Genomic DNA, 18,742 nt, shown 5'->3' on the forward strand with positions numbered 1-18,742 from the left:
GTCGAAAAGAACGAGTCACATTATTCATTGTTTAATTTGAGATGTTTTGGAATAGAAATTGATACCTCACCGTCAGTATTGATTGTCTGGCTAAAACTGCCCGGGTTGTGCTAAAATGTTGGCCAATAACCTGTCTCTGTCTCGGTCAGGTCGACATTTTAGCTCCACCCTCGTGGTTTTGGTGAGACAACCAATACCTCCAGTTCGGTATCAATTCCTTAATTTTGATATTTTGTCAGGAATGCAGACTGAATGTTAGAGCCCAGTCAACGTTCCCCTCGAAACATTTTAAAAACCTCTCGCCTAAATTGTGTGCCACTCACACAATAGAGTATGAAATTAATAGCGCTGTTGCTTGAGCTACATACGTTAGCACAAGTATTGACCAAAACACTAATAACCCATTGATGCCATGAACCGACTTCTGTCAGTGTATAAACAATTTGTGAAATCGGATTAGGTGATGTTAAGATTATAAACACGACACTGACTGTGGTCAACATGTACGTCATGCTGGTCATCTGGGCAGAGGTGTCATCGGAACTGGTCTTGTTTCGTCCCGATAACTGCATCTTCTTCCTTTTGTTCCGACTCCGAATAACTTTACTTAGAATCAAACAATTACAGGAAACTATTACAAAGAATGGTATGAGGCAATAAGTCGCCATATCCAACCAGTGAAAGATTTGTGAGTATATGTCGTCATCTTGCAGAGCTAATCCACATACATAACCGTTATAGTAGTCAAATCGTTTATAGATGAACAGCAATTGTAGGTTGAGAAAAAAACTGAAACCTAGTAGGGCTATAAGAGCTATGCATGTCCATTTCCGAGTGCAGATGACTCTTGCCTTGATTGGGTAGGAGACTGATATGAATCGTTCCAGTGTTAGAAACATTACGTTCCAACTCGCGTACTGTTGGAAGAAATAGGTGAAGAATCTATACGCGGGGCAGGACTCTACGGAGAGGACTGAAAGATCCAGCCCATAATGTTCAACGAGCCAGAAAGTTATTCCAGTCCAGAGAACGGCCGTGTCGACTAAAGCAAGAGAAATAAGCAACAACCTCGTCGAAGGCTTTCCAAATTTCCGGCGAACCAGCACAACTACAGTGAGACCGTTCAAAATAGTTCCGAGGAATATTACAAATGGAGCGACATAAGTCACAAGAAAAACATGGAGGTGCCATTCCCAGAAGTCAATGCGAGGGTCCCTGGTGGTGGTTCTGATTGCCTGTGTCGTCTTTGCCAAGCCTTGGGGACGAGCTTGCGATTCCCGGTTGAGAGTGATCTTTTCACTAGTTGCGAAAATCTCCCAAGTCTCCGCTGCCATTATGATCTGTTCCTTCGATTCTGCAAAATCTTTTTATCGTGAAACTGAACAACAGTTCTCAATCCCAAAAAGATGTGGTACTACTAATATTTCCATTGATAGCTGGTGCAGTCACGACTTAAAGCAACAGTTACCAAAGTCAATGCTTTGAGAGCGTAAGCTGTTCATCAGAGAGAGTGCTGCCCGTTGTTGTTGTCGTGAAAACATAAACTTTTCTTCAACAACATTTGATATTTGACAGTATCTTGAGTATAAGACGTTCAACACAACACTTTCCAACCCTAACTTTAAATATAATATGTTTCTTTTTGGGAGATGGCTCTCGTGAAGGCTTTCTACTCAGCGAAAACCTTGAATGCACTTATCTATTACATCAAAAGTCAAATATACGTCAAACGATGATGGATCGGGATGGTTGCAAGTCGAGTTTGGTCAGGAATCACTTATATCACAGGCAAATCTAGCATGCGAAAGAGGGAATCGACCGGTGATATAGAGTTGAACTTGATTCAAAAGTCGGCTGATTAACATTAACATGACATGTACGTCATTTTGCCCCTTACCTTGCAGAGAGGAATTCAGTCCTAACCCAGTATGTACACGGTCTTTAACAAAACTCGCTCACACCTTGGCCTAAATGCCCATAGTTCCTTGGTCCTATCAAAGATCTATCTTGGGAAATCTTGATGTCATCGACCTCGCGAAACAGCTTTCATGGAGGTCGATACGCGTAAACCGAAAAGTGCAAATAACCGTGTAATGAATGAAACACACTATTGTATATTGATCACTCCGGAGTGATTAATAGGTCAAAAGCCATTTTTGATGCTTGAACAAAATTCTCGTTGAGAGTTCGCCAAAACTAAAAGATCTTGAATTCCTCCCGACCATTTGCAGCTTAGAAAGTGGTTGCATGTGCTGCATCACCAGGAGTCTGCTATGGCCAGGCCAATATATTGTAGGATTACACATCCAAGTGAGATCTGATCTTCTTCATCGCTTCAGGCAACCCAGTGCGTTTAGAGCAATTTAGTACAATTTGATACCAGTTTACAGCTCATAATGATAATTGAGCTATATAAACAGACATGCAATTTCGTAGCAATTAGCATTAAAGTACTTTGATGGGACTGAAGTATGTCCATTTCTGCATGTTTTGGTTTACATACAGTGTGTTGACGAATAGTAGTTTGCAAACGTTCTTTTTGTAACCCCAGTATTTGATCTGACAGCTTGCAGTCGTCTCTGTTAAGATCTCTCGTCTCTGCCTTTCCATGAAATGTTTACTAAGCCCCCGAAAAAAAACCGCGAACGCACGATTGCTCGAGATCGATGCCTGTCCGAGATTTTTGCCAAAACGAATGTCCAGCTCCCGTCTACTCGCATGAGCAGGCAGGCGCCTTGGTTACAGTTGGGACATAAAAACTTTCATCACGAGGCAATTAGAAGGTTACTATTGCAGTGAATGATGCCGTCAATTGGGTAAAACAGTGTCGATTTTCTGAAATGTCACGTCAATCGATATTGGCTGACGGACATTGTAAGGCCAAGGCTACAATTCCTGCAAAACGGAAGATAGCGCATCACTGAAGCGGTAAATCGATTGATTTTTTTGTAAAGGGAGCTGATCACACTGCTGTTGGCAATACTAAGTAAGTCCGTAAGTCTGCATATTGACCGCCAAGTTTTGCTCTGCCTCGCTTCCAGGTCACAAGCAGCACAATCAGTGCGCTACCGACCGCTGCATATTTCATTGAAGACCTGGAGACGAGTGTCGGAACTGCCAGTGTCGTAACTTTTCAACAAACGATCTCTCACCGGCCTTTCAGACGGATTTATCATTCTCTAAACACGTTGGCACCTGACCTACTTTAAGGACTCTTTCCCTATTGATCTTTTATCAATCTTTGTCTCCGTGCATGGTTAGACACGGACACGATATTGATATAACTAGACTCTTCACTGCGGGTTATCATCGGCGTGGAAAGCTAAACGTCTTCAAGTCGGATCACAAAAAAGCAAAGGATGACATTTCTGAGGAAAACTACTTTGACACCGACAGTATAATAGTGTTACTTTTTCTCTTCCTTCCACTTCGAGCATCTCTGTGAAGGAGCGAATAGGGTGGACTGTTCCGTTAAACGATTGAGACAAAGCCAGAGGCACTGTAGGGAAATTGAAGGAGGTAAGGTAATTCCATTGGTATTCCGATCACATAATTCGTTTCATAACAATTTTCAGCTCTCACCAGAAGTAGTTGCTTCCATCAAGGCGTGTCAAGACCCAATAATCTTTAGACCCAGCCAAATCTCAGGAAATCATTGATCATTCTCTACGAAGGCCCAACAAAAAAATAACGTTTGTAGAACCCTGTGACGAAGATTAATGTATTGGCAGTCGAAAACGCCAATATGGTTGTTGTTGCTCGATAAACTTCGGACTCCATCCGGGCCGCCATATTCTCTGTATATCTTGTACGTCCATTATTCAATTAAGTTCACTTTGATTTGAAATAGGTTCTAGCATCTATTGGGCTTGACTATAACATGCATAAAGCACATGTAGATAAATCAAACCAAAAACTATTTCTTAAATCTAAACAAACATGTACATGTACTTAGAAATTTACTTTTTAAGAGGTCACAGATCTGGCGTATTATTTGTATGGAAGCAATAGGCCTACAATGATCGGTGACCACGCAGAAAGGACTTTGAAGTATGCATGTCCTCAAAAACTCGTTTTACAACATTTTCGATCACTGCTACCTATGCTCAGGCCACAGATAGACTGCACACGTCCTCTTTTGACATCTATTTACAATTTATTGATTTCAAAACGTCCTAGCTCTCATGAAAATCTCGTCAGTATGACAAGGAAAGGTGATTAATTATCATGGATCAATGGGGCGTATTATCTGGCGTAACATGGTTCTCCAATTGAAGGCGGAAAACTGCAGGAATGATTAATTGGAAATTTATTTGAGAAGTAGTTCGTGTAAGAGGCTGGACAGTAGGAGAACGGAGGTGCGTCATTTCCGGTACAACCAAGTAAATCGCCGTACACAATGCATGCAATGCTTTCATGCAGATCTAATAGGATGAAGAGTAGGTTTTAACTGAATTTGATTGACCCGTTGGCGCATGAATTTCACAACGCATCCGCTTTTATCATTGTCTGATTACAGTGTAAGTAACAACGTAATACCGTATTGCGTTGTAGCAATCGCATTCAGTCAAAGAGTTTCCCCTACATGCGATTCGACAACACTGTGACACGCGTTGCGACTTTGTTATTTTATTCCCCACTGCACAGTCACTTAAAGAGTGAAACAATGGATTTCGTTCTGCAATCATGCGTGCCCTGTGCTGTCATTCAAGCATAATCTGTTTCCGTTGAAATCTACCCTTCGGAGTACAAGTATAATGCCTGACGTGTAACAGTGTAAAAAAGACATGATAGGCCTATATCTATCAACAAAAATAGCCAAGCATTATACAATCCGCGTCAGGCTTTATTGCTGTAAGCTTCTACTGGTGAGACTCTCCAAGCCACGCGATATCCTTTTCTTTTTCTTTCTTATACACATTAACATTGCTACACCAAAACCTCATTGATATGATAGTATTGACTGAGTTTCGCAATTTCATAGCTCATGTCCTAAATTTTATAGTTATCAACAAAATCACCTTCACGATTTTGTGGCTTTGCATAAAGGATTTCGATGACAGATAAAAATCTTTTTTATGAGTCCGAAATGGTTGATATGCTGTTTGTATGTTTAAATAACTCAACTGCGACCGTCGAATCGCGAATTGCCCAACGGGAACAACGCCACGGACCAAAATACTGACGTTTGTGCATATGTAACGAAGTGGAACCTCTCTAAAGTTTTATACGAATGCGTAGTTCGATGTCAACTGCGAACGTGTTCGTTATGTGTTGTTCGTAGTTATTTAAACCTCTCTATATGGTTGCCAATGTTGACAGCATCACAATTTTTAAGATCAGCTAATTAATTAATTATTTCATTTTAGGGCTTTGATCTTGATAGGCGGCATTGTAAAAACACCTGATTATAAATTGCCCGCCAGGGGACGACAATGCGACCTGTCAATCACGTGACACAATGCCATCAGTGACCTTGAAATACATCATGGTTTCCCTTTATATCTAAGAACCTGTATTCATTGATGTCAATATCAATTTGATTATCATCCAAATCTGATTACCATGGTATGTGTCCTTTAGAAATGTTCTTAAGTCCAATGAAAAGTAATTTGAAACACAATGTCCATGAACCACGGAGGGGTTGATTAAGCTGACAAACCGGCAATCACCATGACTTTTGATACGTGTTCCAAGGTCACGCGACTTTTGCGCAGACTCGCGAATTATCCGACGCCGTTTCAGTGCCGCTGTTGAGTGTTCGCCGTCATTAGAGGTAGGCTGTTCCTGTCTTCCTCCCCCTACTCCTTATAGACATGATAGATAGACTGCTTCTTTGGGCTGTCCCACTCTCTCTCTCTCTCGATCTGTCTACCATATTGATGAATCCTGTGCTCATTTTGGACTCGTTCCTCTCCCCTATTCCTACAGCCAAAGCTAATTTGAGGGACATTTTCCAAGTCTTGAAGTCACCGCCAAAGCTGAACGATCCTAATACATTTTCTCATTTCAGTGTGGAGCTGTGGCGATAAGACAACGATGTCAGAAAAGGGGCGAACGAAGGAGGCAGCAAAGTGTCACACGAAGGACCAAGTAAAGGGGCACACGAAGTATGCATCAAAGGGGCACACGACGGACCCAGTAAAGGGGCACACGAAGGATGCATCAAAGGGGCACACGAAGGACCCAGTAAAGGGGCACACGAAGGATGCATCAAACGGGCACACGACGGACCCAGTAAAGGGGCACACGAAGGAGGCATCAAAGGGGTACACGAAGGAGGAATCGACAACAGGACGACGGTCAGATTCGGCCAAAGGGCACACCACGGATAACGACAATCCTCCGTCTTCGGCAAAGGGAGAAAAGAAGGAAGTCGACCTTACTAGGCCAGTTTTCAACCGGTGTCAAGGTGCGTACAGTTATAGATGCGCCAGAAGCACACATCGCATGTGACCTTGAGGCCGTGATCTTACTGCGATTACCATTCGTTTTTGGGGGGGGGGGTGTAAATGTGACTTTTCTTGTAATCGTGCCAGTGCAACGGTCAGTGAAAACCCTGTACCTCATTGGTCAGGCCACGGATGGATTTCCTTGCTTCCTTCAAGGAAAGCTTGGTATCGTCATTGAACTGGTGATAGACATATACATGTAGTCAATTAACATTTCCCCCCTCCGCTATGATTAAAAGAAATCCCTGATGGTCCACATGGTATCTATGATTTTTACTTATCACAGATTTCCATGTCTCTTCATATCCGCAAACATGAACCATTGCAAACAGGTTGTGTCATCTTTGTAGCAGACCTCTTCAAATCGTTCTTTTTTAGGCCAACTTGGAATCTACGTAGACCTGATCGACGTTGAGTTGATCGACCCTCTCGCCTATGGCTCGGAGAGGTTCATGATGATAAGCGTGGCAGATAAGCTCCTTGAGTGCTACCAAAGCATTGAGCTGTGTAAGATCAAGAGCTCTTTGGAAAAGAAGGAGCTGTTGAAGGGGACAGTCTTGGATGGATTCATCACAGGTAAAGTCAATTATTTAATATAAAAGTCTTCATCTTTATTTTCTTTATCAAGTTTCAAGGTGTGACAAAGTGCAACGAGACTGTACTCTTACCGGTATCAGGGTAATAGTAATTAAGATAGAGAGTTTGGACAGTTTTATCCTTATTTTCTTTATCGAGTTTCAAAGTGTAGAGGTGTTACAAAACTGTACTACACCGGGATCAGGGTGATAGTTATTTCAATGACTCTTTTTAAGGGATGATAGGACTGTCATGCTACGAAGTGTTAACCGTATCGTAGGCCTGTATAACATTCACCACCCCTCCTTTCGTTGATCCAGGCTTGATACTCTCCGTCACCTTTGACAACCTTGAGGCCGTGGAGACGTTCTGGCATCAATACAAATCCGGAGAAGTCGGAAAGTTTTTCAAGAGTTACCTGGAAACGAAATCGACGAAGAGGTATATCGAAGCAAAACGGCTGGAAATTCGCATCAGGTGCTGGGAGGATGAATACGAGGCTTGTAAAGAGGATCTCCTGGCGAATGAGGTGATTGGGCTGTCCCTCGCAGACCATGGTAAGTGGCAAAATGGCGGTTACCGTTGGCAGAGTCAAAGATCTGACGCCTTGTTGGAGCGTTGCCGGTATTGTGGTCTTGGCCACGGAGACACCTTAAATAAAACAGCGAATGACACAAGTCTACTTGTAATGTTTTCATTTTTGAAGACTGCGCCTATGAAGCGAGATTGAATACTTTTGATTGACAGCTACAACAGGAAGTCTTACAAAATGATGCCACGTCGTTAACCAATCACCGTCTCCTCTTTCAGAATACGATATCAAGATGTTAAGGAAGGCTCGCGCATGGCAGCAAAACTACACTAAAGATCTGTACAAGCTGCGAGACTTCCAATACGAGTTCGAGGCTCACCTTGGCGAGTTCATCAACCTTTGTAAAACATTTCAGCCTCAGTCACTCCAAGAATTCGTCAACATAGGTGACCTTGAAGCGCTGATTAAACGCGCCAAGGAAAGAAAGACAAAAACAGTGGCCATTCTAGAAAGGTACCCAAATACGTTCCAAGCTGTAAGAAAATGTGCCAAGGACATGAAAAAGGGGATTTTTCACACTGTCGCGGAAGTTCACGCGGGTTGCGAGAGCGAGAAACAACGCGCTTTGAAAGCAAAAATGAATGCCATGTTGGCTGACGTAATGCGCATGACGGAACCGTGTTACTGCTTCCGGGATACGCACTCTCCGGTCTGGGAGCATAAGGTGATGGATTATGAGCGGAAGATGTTTGTGGGAATGGTAACAACATTCCCGTGTGTGATTGAGACTATGATCGACGTGGATCACCTTGTTGATGACTATTATGAAGATCTAAAAATAGAACTCTAATGCCGGAAATGGTTTGGTACAACAATGCTAATAGGCAGCCTTTACTGTTCTATTCCGCCAGGCGAGTGGTATAATAGTTTATACCGCAGTACTGTCTTTATACAGGGCACTCTCCTGCCAATTTTGACAGCGATGAAGCAGGTATAATAGTTTATACCGCAGTACTGTCCTTATACAGGGCACTCTCCTGCCAATTTTGACAGCGATGAAGCAGGTATAATAGTTTATACCGCAGTACTGTCCTTATACAGGGCACTCTCCTGCCAATTTTGACAGCGATGAAGCAGGTATAATAGTTTATACCGCAGTACTGTCCTTATACAGGGCACTCTCCTGCCAACTTTGACAGCGATGAAGCAAAGAAAATACGAACAACATGTGTTTTTCGATGGCCGAAACAAATCTATTACTTCCCTAACGCGAGACGTTTACTCGTTGTCAGTTTAACTGTATGTATAAACATAAAATACAAAATTTCGGATAGAAATGAATATGTTTAGAATATCAAAAACAATTTAGAAGAAGGAGGTGTCTACCTGTAGGCTAATGCAAAACAAGGAAACATCCGAATTTCCAGCTGTGAGATGTCAATTACGCAACTAGGTCGATCATGGAATCCCCGTCACGTGACTGGATCAGGACAGACCTGAGACTGGCTGAACACTACAACACATTTTCAATCTTGTACACGTCTGCATCTCAGCACACACGCGCAGTGATACTGGAAATGCATCTGTAGAAAAACACTGCACAAAAACTATTTTAATCTACAATGTAGTTTGAAAGAAATCTATATCGACTTATGTTTATTGCATATACCCCAAAAACTGGCCTCTGCCATGTGCGAATTGTCTCAAATGTGCTTGCCCATGCATTAGGGCCTACATACTGTGCGTCATTGAGGATTTGGGGGCGAGACGTTGCATGAGTGACGTCGGGAGAACCAAAAAGTTCGAAACTGCTTCTCAAGATTGATCGCCAATGCTTCTAAAATCTATCCAGATGGTTTTTGATTCCGGTGAAGATGGCCAGGCGGGGACACCGATTCAGTGTGTCTCATCATTCTTCGTCAAGTGCGGTTGAGTTCTCGCGAGCCCGATTTGGGCGTTATGATTTGACATCTTGTAGTGCTGAATTAGCGGCTTGGGACTCTTAACTACTCCCTGCAACCCTTAAGAGCTAATGCACTATCCTCAACGAGCCCTTAGCAGCTAAGTGCCTTTCAATATCGGTATTGACTTTGCTTGGGTCGTTGCGTGCGAACATTTCACCAATACACATATACAGGGTGTATAGAAACACTTCTAATCCTTTTGTGTTTAGATATTATGATGAGGAATGTTGTTGTGCATTACCAGGGTAGTTCGATATCTTGTCAACTTGGCGTGATGAAATTAGTCGCGAGATCCATATCAATGCAGGTCACCAAGTGAAAAGAAAATGTGTGACTACGAATTAAACTTGCCTCTCTCCTGAGAGTTCCCCGTGACTGGGAATAGTAGCTACAGATTGGCCACCTATGGGAATCTTTTGGAACCAATGGAAATACTTTGTGGTTCAAGCCATTCAAGTGCACTTCCAGTATAAATGCACAGTTGATAAATGACCACAATGCCTATCTGCCCTTTTCTGCAACGCAATTTCCGCTTCGAATATGAGATGTTCACAATGTGCATTGTGTCTTTAATAGTAATCAGTAAGGAACTGGCTATTCGAACTGCCACGGTGCATGGGGCCATTGTTTCCGGTCTTATTCGCACCGTCAGAAACACCGTTACGAAAGGTAACGTACCGTGATGGTGCGAATAATACGGAGTGAATAAATAGATCGCACCGTGGTGACATGGGTGATGGTGGGTAAGGAAAGTAGGCCTTATTCATGATTGAGGTGGTGTATGTTTGTGACGAGTGTTGGAAGTGCCTTTACTCCTGGCTCCGGGTGTGGGTAGGTTCCTTGACTTCCAGCAAGGCCAGCCGGCCCTGTCACGGTACGAATAGCCACGGCCAATTAGTAAACACGAGAGTTTGTTCTACTTACTCTCCTGCAACACTGAATAAACAGAAAAGCGATTAGTGGAGGAGTTATAGCCATTGTTTCGCACGCTTATGGTCCCACTATCCCTAGCGGAGCTATCGGAACACTCATAGCTTCCGTGTGAGACAGAGGAGAGTATATGCAAATGAATCGTTTCGACATGATCACCAGATGTGCACTGAGGCAGGTCAATGATGATGTCATAGACCCGCCGTCTTGAAAACGGCAACCGTAACGATGTATAGCATGTACGTGCGCCATATAGTTCTGTGTAGTGGTGCTGGCCAATGGTTGCTGCCTATTACAAAGGTTAGTCCGCCGAGGCTGACGAAATCTCACCTTTAGCGGATTAACTTGACTTGGGTCAAGTTGTTTTGGGTCGCGGGGAAAAAACTAGAAATAAACAGTATTGACAATATCACCCGCGCAGACCGAAACCCAAGCTCTAAGGCTGTATAGCCATTCAGTCTATATGTACTGGGTGTATATTTCCAGAATATGCACGTTTTTGTATTTTATTAGTTCCTCCACGAAGAAATAACTGCTTCAATTCATTCTTGCTACTACCTAATTTGTTACATCTACTCCGTAAAAACAATCTGTGTAAGAGCTAGAGGACATTAGCTCTTCATTTGATAGACATGCTACATTTTTTATGAGGTCATTTGTAAACATGTTAGCACCATTTGGCTCCCTAAGGAGTCAGTGGTGATTTGTCAAGGATCTAGGGCATCTCTTAAAGGTGCACGGTGTTAAGTCCTTGCTAGAATTGCCGAATATTAATTTTCTGAATCCCAAACCATACGTTTTTCCGTTTGTTTGACTCGGAATGTCTGCAAAAGAGACATGTAACTTTCAAAGATTACTTCACCTATACATGTATCACTGAAGTTGTTCAGTAGAACTCCTTCGCTTGATAATAAGTGTGTCTACAGATGCATGTTAAACCAGTACTCGGACATCGACATGCCTCGCTGATAAAAATACTGTTCGTTCTGGCATAAGAGCTTCAGTTGAATGATAAGCAGTCCCTTTCCATTTGTCTTCCGTTTTTCCGTTAATTACAGAAAGCCTCATCACCTTTAAAGAGCGCTCATCTGTCATTATGATTACATGTGGGTTAGAAATGACTCACAGTAGTAGGATACATTTTCCGACTTCTTGACGGAAACTATCACTTCCCTCAGAGAGAACGTTCTTACCAAATGGGAGAAACCGAAGGAATGATTAAACCTTTTCATATGAAAACACGAATGATATTTTATTAGCCACCGTATGGACATGTGGATTGCAATTTGTCAGGTCGACCAGTTGCGAAATCAAGGATAATACCAGGTATAAAATGATACATATTTGATATTTCTAATAAGAACCTATCATTTGTGAAATAATCAATGTCACGGAGCAACCTTCTGGGTGGATTTAATAGTTGGAATCCAACTTGTCCGTTCCCTCGGGTGCTGTGCATACGCCAACGGCATTATCTTCCGTCAATCTGATGATGAGTGTCCGTCTTATATTGTCGCTAGGGACATAATCCATGCCTTTGGTCATTGAAATCAAAATCATGGGCAGTTGGTCCGGTACAAATCATGGGTAGGTGGTCTATGAATGATAGATAGTTGGCATATTCTTTTTGAAATCTCGGGGGGCGTTCGTGCAGTCATAATGTTTATAATCTTGGTATCCACAGTTCATGAAACGATGCGCATTGACTGGAAATTTTAAATCTCTATTGATATTGATATATAATTAAGCGCGTCCGTTTCTGAAGTCTCAGTGAACCTTTATGCGTCAAGACAACAATTAGATGCCGTCAAACTAGTTTACCCTGGGCGTTGACATATAGACTTTCAAACACAGCTACGTGTAAGTCAAACTAGAATGGTAGTCACTGCGATCATGACAAGGTTCTGTGTCAATCAGAACTTAACTTGAACCATTCACGCCAATATATCAATTTCTAAAAATAAAAAAAAACAACATTTTGCCAATTATAATGGTTACTCAAAGGATATGCTGAAGACCGCTGTTCCTCTTCTTGAAAGGGAACTGACCTCTTGGCAACACCCCTCGCTGCAACTGATTTGATATCCCTTTGGAGTCGCCTCGTTGCATGCAAATCTTGTCTTACTGGTAGATGATATCTTTCCTCACCTGAACGTGTTTGGAGTCTATCAGCAGGGGATATCTCCGGTCCTTTTTCATTCAGAATGCGTTCATGACTTGTACGGCTATCAGTTTGGTGTGGGATCAGGCTTGGCCGTATTGTCATGATCGTGAAGAGGCGATAGCTGGTGTGACGACATGATAGTGTCCGGTGATAAAACACCTTAAAAGAGTCGCCCCTGGGACCTGAGACAGAGGTAGGTTAGACAGGGCCGTATTGTTGTGGGTTGCTGGCTCATGTCAGATCAAATATCCGGGGATAAACCCCTGTCATGCCTGTCCCGAGGCTCCCCTGAGACCTGAAGCGGGCATTCGCGTAGACTTGGTTCGATTCTGCTTGAGATTTAGCCGATATAGCACCCAGTGCTTGGACCCGGTTTATATGGGATAAACCATGTCACTTTCGTCGCTGTTCATGGGTCACTTGTAAGGCCGGATTTGCGTTAAACTTGTCATGCTTCACTTGTCACGAGTTAACCGGAAGGCTTGATAACACATGACATGAAGGTTCGTTCTTCATATCACACATGAAACGCGAACAGTGACGCGTTACATGTGAAAACGTGAACCCTTTATAATCGCGGCCTCACGAGTATGTTTGTTATTACTAAGTTAGGATTAAAAAACACAACATTAACCAACATGAGGCTGAAAAGCGAAAAACGGGAGTCGTATTTTGCCCGGCCTTTCAATATGACTGTATTTTTCTTGTCAAGACCGAATGACAAGTAAAAATGACATGTTACATGTAAAAACGTGAACTCCATATCAAAGCCCATTCTTCGGGGAGCGAGGGGTCATATATGTCAATTGCTATGAATGAGATGGCTATCACAAAAAGAAAATCTGTCGTTTTTTCTTGTCGCGTGAGAATGGGGGGTGAGAGACATTTAGAATATTGATGAAACACGGACTAGGATTTTGCCTCGAGGTAGGGCAGTGTTGTCTCAACTGATCAGGGGACTACATGAGAAGAGCTGAATAGAAGTCTACTTCTCAGTCCAGGGCGGTAATGGTAAAAGTGTCTTGCAATGTTTATGATTGAAAAACGTCTTTTTCCGCTAACCTGCATTTATGGTAAGGGTGTACGATGTTGCAATCAATCACATGTACCTCAAATACTGTAGACAATGTGATGTACGATAACGTGTCGGCACGATGAAGGAGGAATCGGCTCAACGGTGATAACTAGAAATGTCAAGGGATCTTGTTTCTGACATCATTTCAAACATTATTATCAACAAAGCAAGTGCGAGAACCTGATGGTAGCGGAATGTCCTCCTAATCTAGTTTGTCATTCGTCGCACTACCTTCAGAATCAGAGCTAAAGGGTTCATTCGCCGGAAAAATTTATCACTCAGCCTAAGATGGCGAAACAGATCAATTAGTGTTGTCGTGATTGGCTGCCCATCCTGCGGAGTCTTCGTTAGCAACCGTATCATCATCGTTACAGGCGTTGATTGATTGCCCTTATTGGGGCATCTATAATTCTGTAGGACGAACGCCCATGAAATATTGATATCATCTGACAGGTCAAAGTCATCCAGTGGGTTCCGACGGATTCCGGTGCATAGGAAAGCCGCCAGTTAGTATTCATGTTGTCTGTCACCATCTACTTCGCATCTACTTGTGTTAGGTACTTGCTCAAATTATTGTTTCTCGCTCTGGTGCTGAAAGAGCATTAGGTTTAAGACACAGAATCGTCATCTCATTAGAAGACGCTGCGAGAGCCAGTTGGCCCGAATATGGTGCGGTCTCCTCGTGACCTAACTCTGTAAACAGTCAGGGAACTGGGCCCCGTTTTACTTGAAGATATGGGGAAGTAACTTTCTGTAGTGCATATAGCATTATAATAAATTATTAGCAGATGCACTATGAGGTCACTCGACTGTGTTGCCCCATTTGGGAATGGCATAGGAAAAACGGTTCCGGGCGATATTAGTAGAGGCACATATCGGCGATTTCGTGAACTTCACGTGGCCTACCCTGTCTTCTGCTTTTAGTCTCCGTTTAAGCTTGTTAATGTTGTCACACCAGTTCAGTAACAACATATCAGCCACATGCCAGACTGTCTCACCCAGCCACCCGCTATCAGTGATCTGTTCATAGGGCAACCATCTTCGGCCACCACCTTCGGCCAGCACATCGATTTTCTGCTCAAATAAAAGACAGGCGAGTTATCTACGCCAGCCCTGATATACATTTGGGTCCTTTGTTGACATGATCACATTATTTCTGCTCAGGGACGTTTATTGACGTGGCCTGTAACACTTCCTTGAACAGTAGAGAAGACGTCCCCCTGTCATATAGCCTATGCTGGAAAGAGCCACTATCATTTATTGTCTTGAAACGCTAAAAAATTAAATTGTGATTCCTGCGCTTTTTGACTGAATATCCATTCACTGAGGTCGCTTTTATACGGTGGCAGGGAAAGGACATCACATGATTTTCATGTTGAAATAAAAAATCATGTGATGTCCTTTCCCGGCTACCGTACTTTTATTACACCTACCTAGACTAGTTTACAAACGAAATACATGATAAATCGTAATTGGTATGGCGAAGTAGGCTTATCTTCTAAGCCTTGATCAAAATACAGCAATCCCGGCGGACCCAGCAGTAATCAAAGAACACCAACACAGCCTCCGCTATGCGGAACTTACTATCATCCAATTTAAAAGATCAAGAGAGCAAAAAAGTGTCGAGTGATCGAGGAGAATAAAGAAGTGCAATGTCTTGTTTTTGTATGGGAACTTTAAATCGAAATGTCAACTTCGTGTGTTTTTGTTTGATGTTATTCAGCTCACTTGCTGTCGAACGTGTAGGTGTTCGTGTTCAGACAAAAAACAATATCGTCGGCAATCGTCTTATTGACACACGGTGATTAAAGACTAGTGTGTTTTGAACTTCATTCTACAGTGTCAGTTTAAATTACACTTTGGGCCAAATCATGCAAAAGGAGGTTGTTCAGTTTGATGAGAAATGATGTCTCGTAGCTCGGTCTTTCAATTAATACAAGTACAGAAGGATGTTGACGTGAAAACTTTCGCAACCCACTCTTAGTATCCAATGCCTGAGGACAAAAAAACAGAAAGGTCAATCATGTTATACAAAACTAACATTGATAGAGAAAACTAACCCCTGGATTCTAAGGATGATAACAGGTCGGGCGAGTAGTAGATAAATTGAAAATGGCCTCGAATAAGTATCTTGTTTTCCCTTCCGAAGATAGAAAATACGGAAACGATAGACCCTCGGCCGGGTTCTATAGTACTTAGCGTCACTGGCAAGTTTCAGCATCGCCATGGTACGGACGTGGCCACTCAATCCGATAAGTCTGATAAGGGCGCAATTCAAATAAGACTGAACCTAAAAAGACGACCATTTTAGTCTCCCCTTGAACTCTCTCCCAATCCCAAAGGCTAAAACAGAAAGCGTTATTTTTTACCTTCATTCACCTATTTCAATCTGTTTCCAAACGTTAAAATACCAATTTATAGCAAACCATGGCGAGAGGATATATAAAACACTAGAATCTACAGGGGAAAGTCACTCGGTTCTAGACACACCCAATCTGGTATCAACTTTAAAACCTTCTGAACATGATACAGGCAGCACCGTAAACTTAAAAACGAGTATGGTGATCGTATGATGCAGAAATGTGATGCAACCTGAATATTTGAAAAAGAAGAAATTGTTTAGTTTATGGAACCCATGACCTCCTCAACAGACGTTAAATTTTAGAGTTTGTAGGCTTAACCAGTTTTCTGAATTTTAGTCCTGATTTGGTTACAAAAGGCCACTGGTGAACAAGAAAAATTGACACCCAACCTCACTGTCATATGGCATCTCGCAGGAAAACAGAAATGTCAAACATGCTATATATAATATCATCATTGGTAGGCAACACCAACCCCTGGATGTGAAGGGTCATTGCGGATGTTTGATAAACTGCCATTGCCCACGTAAAGTAGGCCTGATCATTTCCCTTCAACCTGTTGTAAGAAGAGAACAACAAAAACTATGGAAAAGATGACCGTGGAAACTTACTAATGGTCACTGGAAGCTTCGGTGGGCTATTTCAGGTTTCCGACTAGCCACCCTTGATCAAATAAACAGTGATAATGGTTCCACTGTTTCGGGTCATGTGGGATAATCTATGACATTAATATTACCGAATGACAAGACGATCATATCACGGACGTCCGACTTGAGCATCCCACGGAAAACAGAAAGGTCGAACCTGTTGCTTCAAACTATTATTGATGGACAAAACCAACCCTGGATAAACGAATGGTCTAGAAATATATACCTATTTATTCCTTAAATGATTTACAGCTAGATGACCACTGCCATGATTGCGGGTCGGGAAAGTAGAATTACCCAAGTATCAAGTAGAGAGAACAGGAAAAGCCCTGGATATTCTGGTCAGGATCAAAAGACGCGTCCACAGGTTGTCAAGTTCTCCAATGATGACCCATCTTAGTCTTATTCAGCAGTTTAGCCGTTTCGACAACTTCCCTAAAGATTTGAGTGGTGCGTTCGCAACATATTGGTTCCTCCTTAGACCTCTTATATTGAAGAAATACGTGTGGAAAATAATTCCAAGCCAAGATGTGCCGGTCAATTTCTTCTTGTGCATGGTGATGAAACTAAAGTGGTTACTAGGAGATACGTCGCGTTTTACTTTCCCATGATATCATGGACTAGCAAATCCGGCTATTTGGCTAAAAAATGCGGACAAGAAACAAGCTATCTTATCATTCATTATAGCGACTAAGATACAAAGTGGGCGGCTTTTTGCGATCTTTTCTCTTCGGCCTACAATGTTTTTTAGTGTGGAATACTACACAACTTATCGTAATAATACGATATACTGCTTTTTCTCTCCTAAAACATAGCTAAGGCATGTGTTATTGGCCAATTTATCGCTTTCTGACATCAACATTGGATATTGGATATTCTTTCCCGCCTTTTGTCGATGTAAAAAATTGTATATTGTGTAAGGAATGAAGTTATCCGATACGATTTGTGAAATAACATATCTGATATTCGGAGGTTCTTTTATTTCAACTGTACCGTACATTTGTGTCGTGCACTAGGGGACACCTGAATGCAGTTTATCGGGTTCCCCATGTACAGGGAAAATTGTGTGATGTCTTTAATTCTCTGGCCAGATTGATGTCTCATGACGAGCAACCATTTTTACATCAAATAAATGAAACCAATCTATTCAACTGGATAACCGACATTACCTTATTTCACCCCTTGATACCGCGCAGTAAAAGAATTCAGGCCTAGGCCAATACACGGGTCTATTGTCTTTAAACAAAGCCCGCTCGCACTCAGGCCTACAATCCCATCGAAGCTTGAAGAATTCAGGCCTAGGCCAATAAACGGTCTATTGTCTTTAAACAAAGCCCGCTTCGTTACAAGGCCTAAATTCCCATTGTTCTACAGTCTTATCAAAGGTTTATCTGGTCAAATCTTATTAACATCGACCCCCATGAAAAAGCTTTTTACGGAGTTGATAGGCCTAACCGGGGAGGGCAATTCAACGTAATTAACGTCACAATTAATAGCTTGCACTTTGGATCTAAACCACCGCATTCATCTTTTGATAACTTCTTCCCAGACAATTTCAATCAAACTCACTCCTAACTAACTAAACTCCTAAGATGTTAACTACAGTCCTCCGTGTGCACTATTCTATAGATTAAGCGTTTCCTATTATTCGAAAGGGGAAATAGCTAACACCCTAATTTAATACATTCCCTTTGGGGAAGTCAAATCGGGTGTCGAGGATCAGGCGGGTGGTGAAAATTAATTGAAAATATCGGCTAACAGGCTGGGAGCATGTATCTCAACCATGCGACGTTTTCCTCCGCGCACTCGTTCGCAATGCGATGCGTTTTGCGTTTGCCGGGCCTGTTGTAGATACAAAGCTGTAAACTATACTATTACCATCCATTGATTGTTTCTTCCTAGTCACCGCTTCAGAGGGCATTATCAATACACTCGAATGCACTTCGGTTCTTTCAAATTTTCTACCTGGCCTTATAGACATTAAATTGTAAACGATACTGATATTATTTAAACTTCGCATCTTTTCCATCAACATACCGCTT

General features: G+C 42.3%; 1 protein-coding gene across 3 annotated transcripts; it reads left to right on the forward strand.

Moving 5' to 3' along the window:
• The first annotated feature begins 3,164 nt into the window (after positions 1-3,164).
• On the forward strand, positions 3,165-8,623 carry LOC135503242 (uncharacterized). Of its 3 annotated transcripts, none has more exons than XM_064796717.1 (5): positions 3,165-3,524; positions 6,014-6,412; positions 6,831-7,028; positions 7,349-7,585; positions 7,839-8,623. In XM_064796717.1, exons 2-5 carry the CDS (start codon positions 6,040-6,042, stop codon positions 8,408-8,410), a joined length of 1,380 nt encoding a protein of 459 aa, XP_064652787.1. In that variant the 5' UTR covers positions 3,165-3,524; positions 6,014-6,039; the 3' UTR covers positions 8,411-8,623. The 3 variants fall into 3 exon arrangements, with proteins under 3 accessions (XP_064652787.1, XP_064652786.1, XP_064652788.1); XM_064796716.1 differs by having other exon boundaries at positions 3,166-3,519; XM_064796718.1 differs by lacking the exon at positions 3,165-3,524 and adding an exon at positions 5,459-5,568.
• Positions 8,624-18,742: the final 10,119 nt, after the last annotated feature.

The sequence above is a fragment of the Lineus longissimus genome, chromosome 19 (assembly GCF_910592395.1).
Source record: "Lineus longissimus chromosome 19, tnLinLong1.2, whole genome shotgun sequence".
NCBI classification, from domain to species: domain Eukaryota; kingdom Metazoa; phylum Nemertea; class Pilidiophora; order Heteronemertea; family Lineidae; genus Lineus; species Lineus longissimus.

Excerpts from the sequence above, each read along its gene's own strand:
- LOC135503242 (XM_064796717.1), top strand. The coding sequence starts at position 6,040 with ATGTCAGAAAAGGGGCGAACGAAGGAGGCAGCAAAGTGTCACACGAAG. Across the intron at positions 6,413-6,830 it reads AGTTTTCAACCGGTGTCAAG|GCCAACTTGGAATCTACGTA; the intron begins GTGCGTACAGTT and ends GTTCTTTTTTAG. Across the intron at positions 7,586-7,838 it reads GCTGTCCCTCGCAGACCATG|AATACGATATCAAGATGTTA; the intron begins GTAAGTGGCAAA and ends CTCCTCTTTCAG.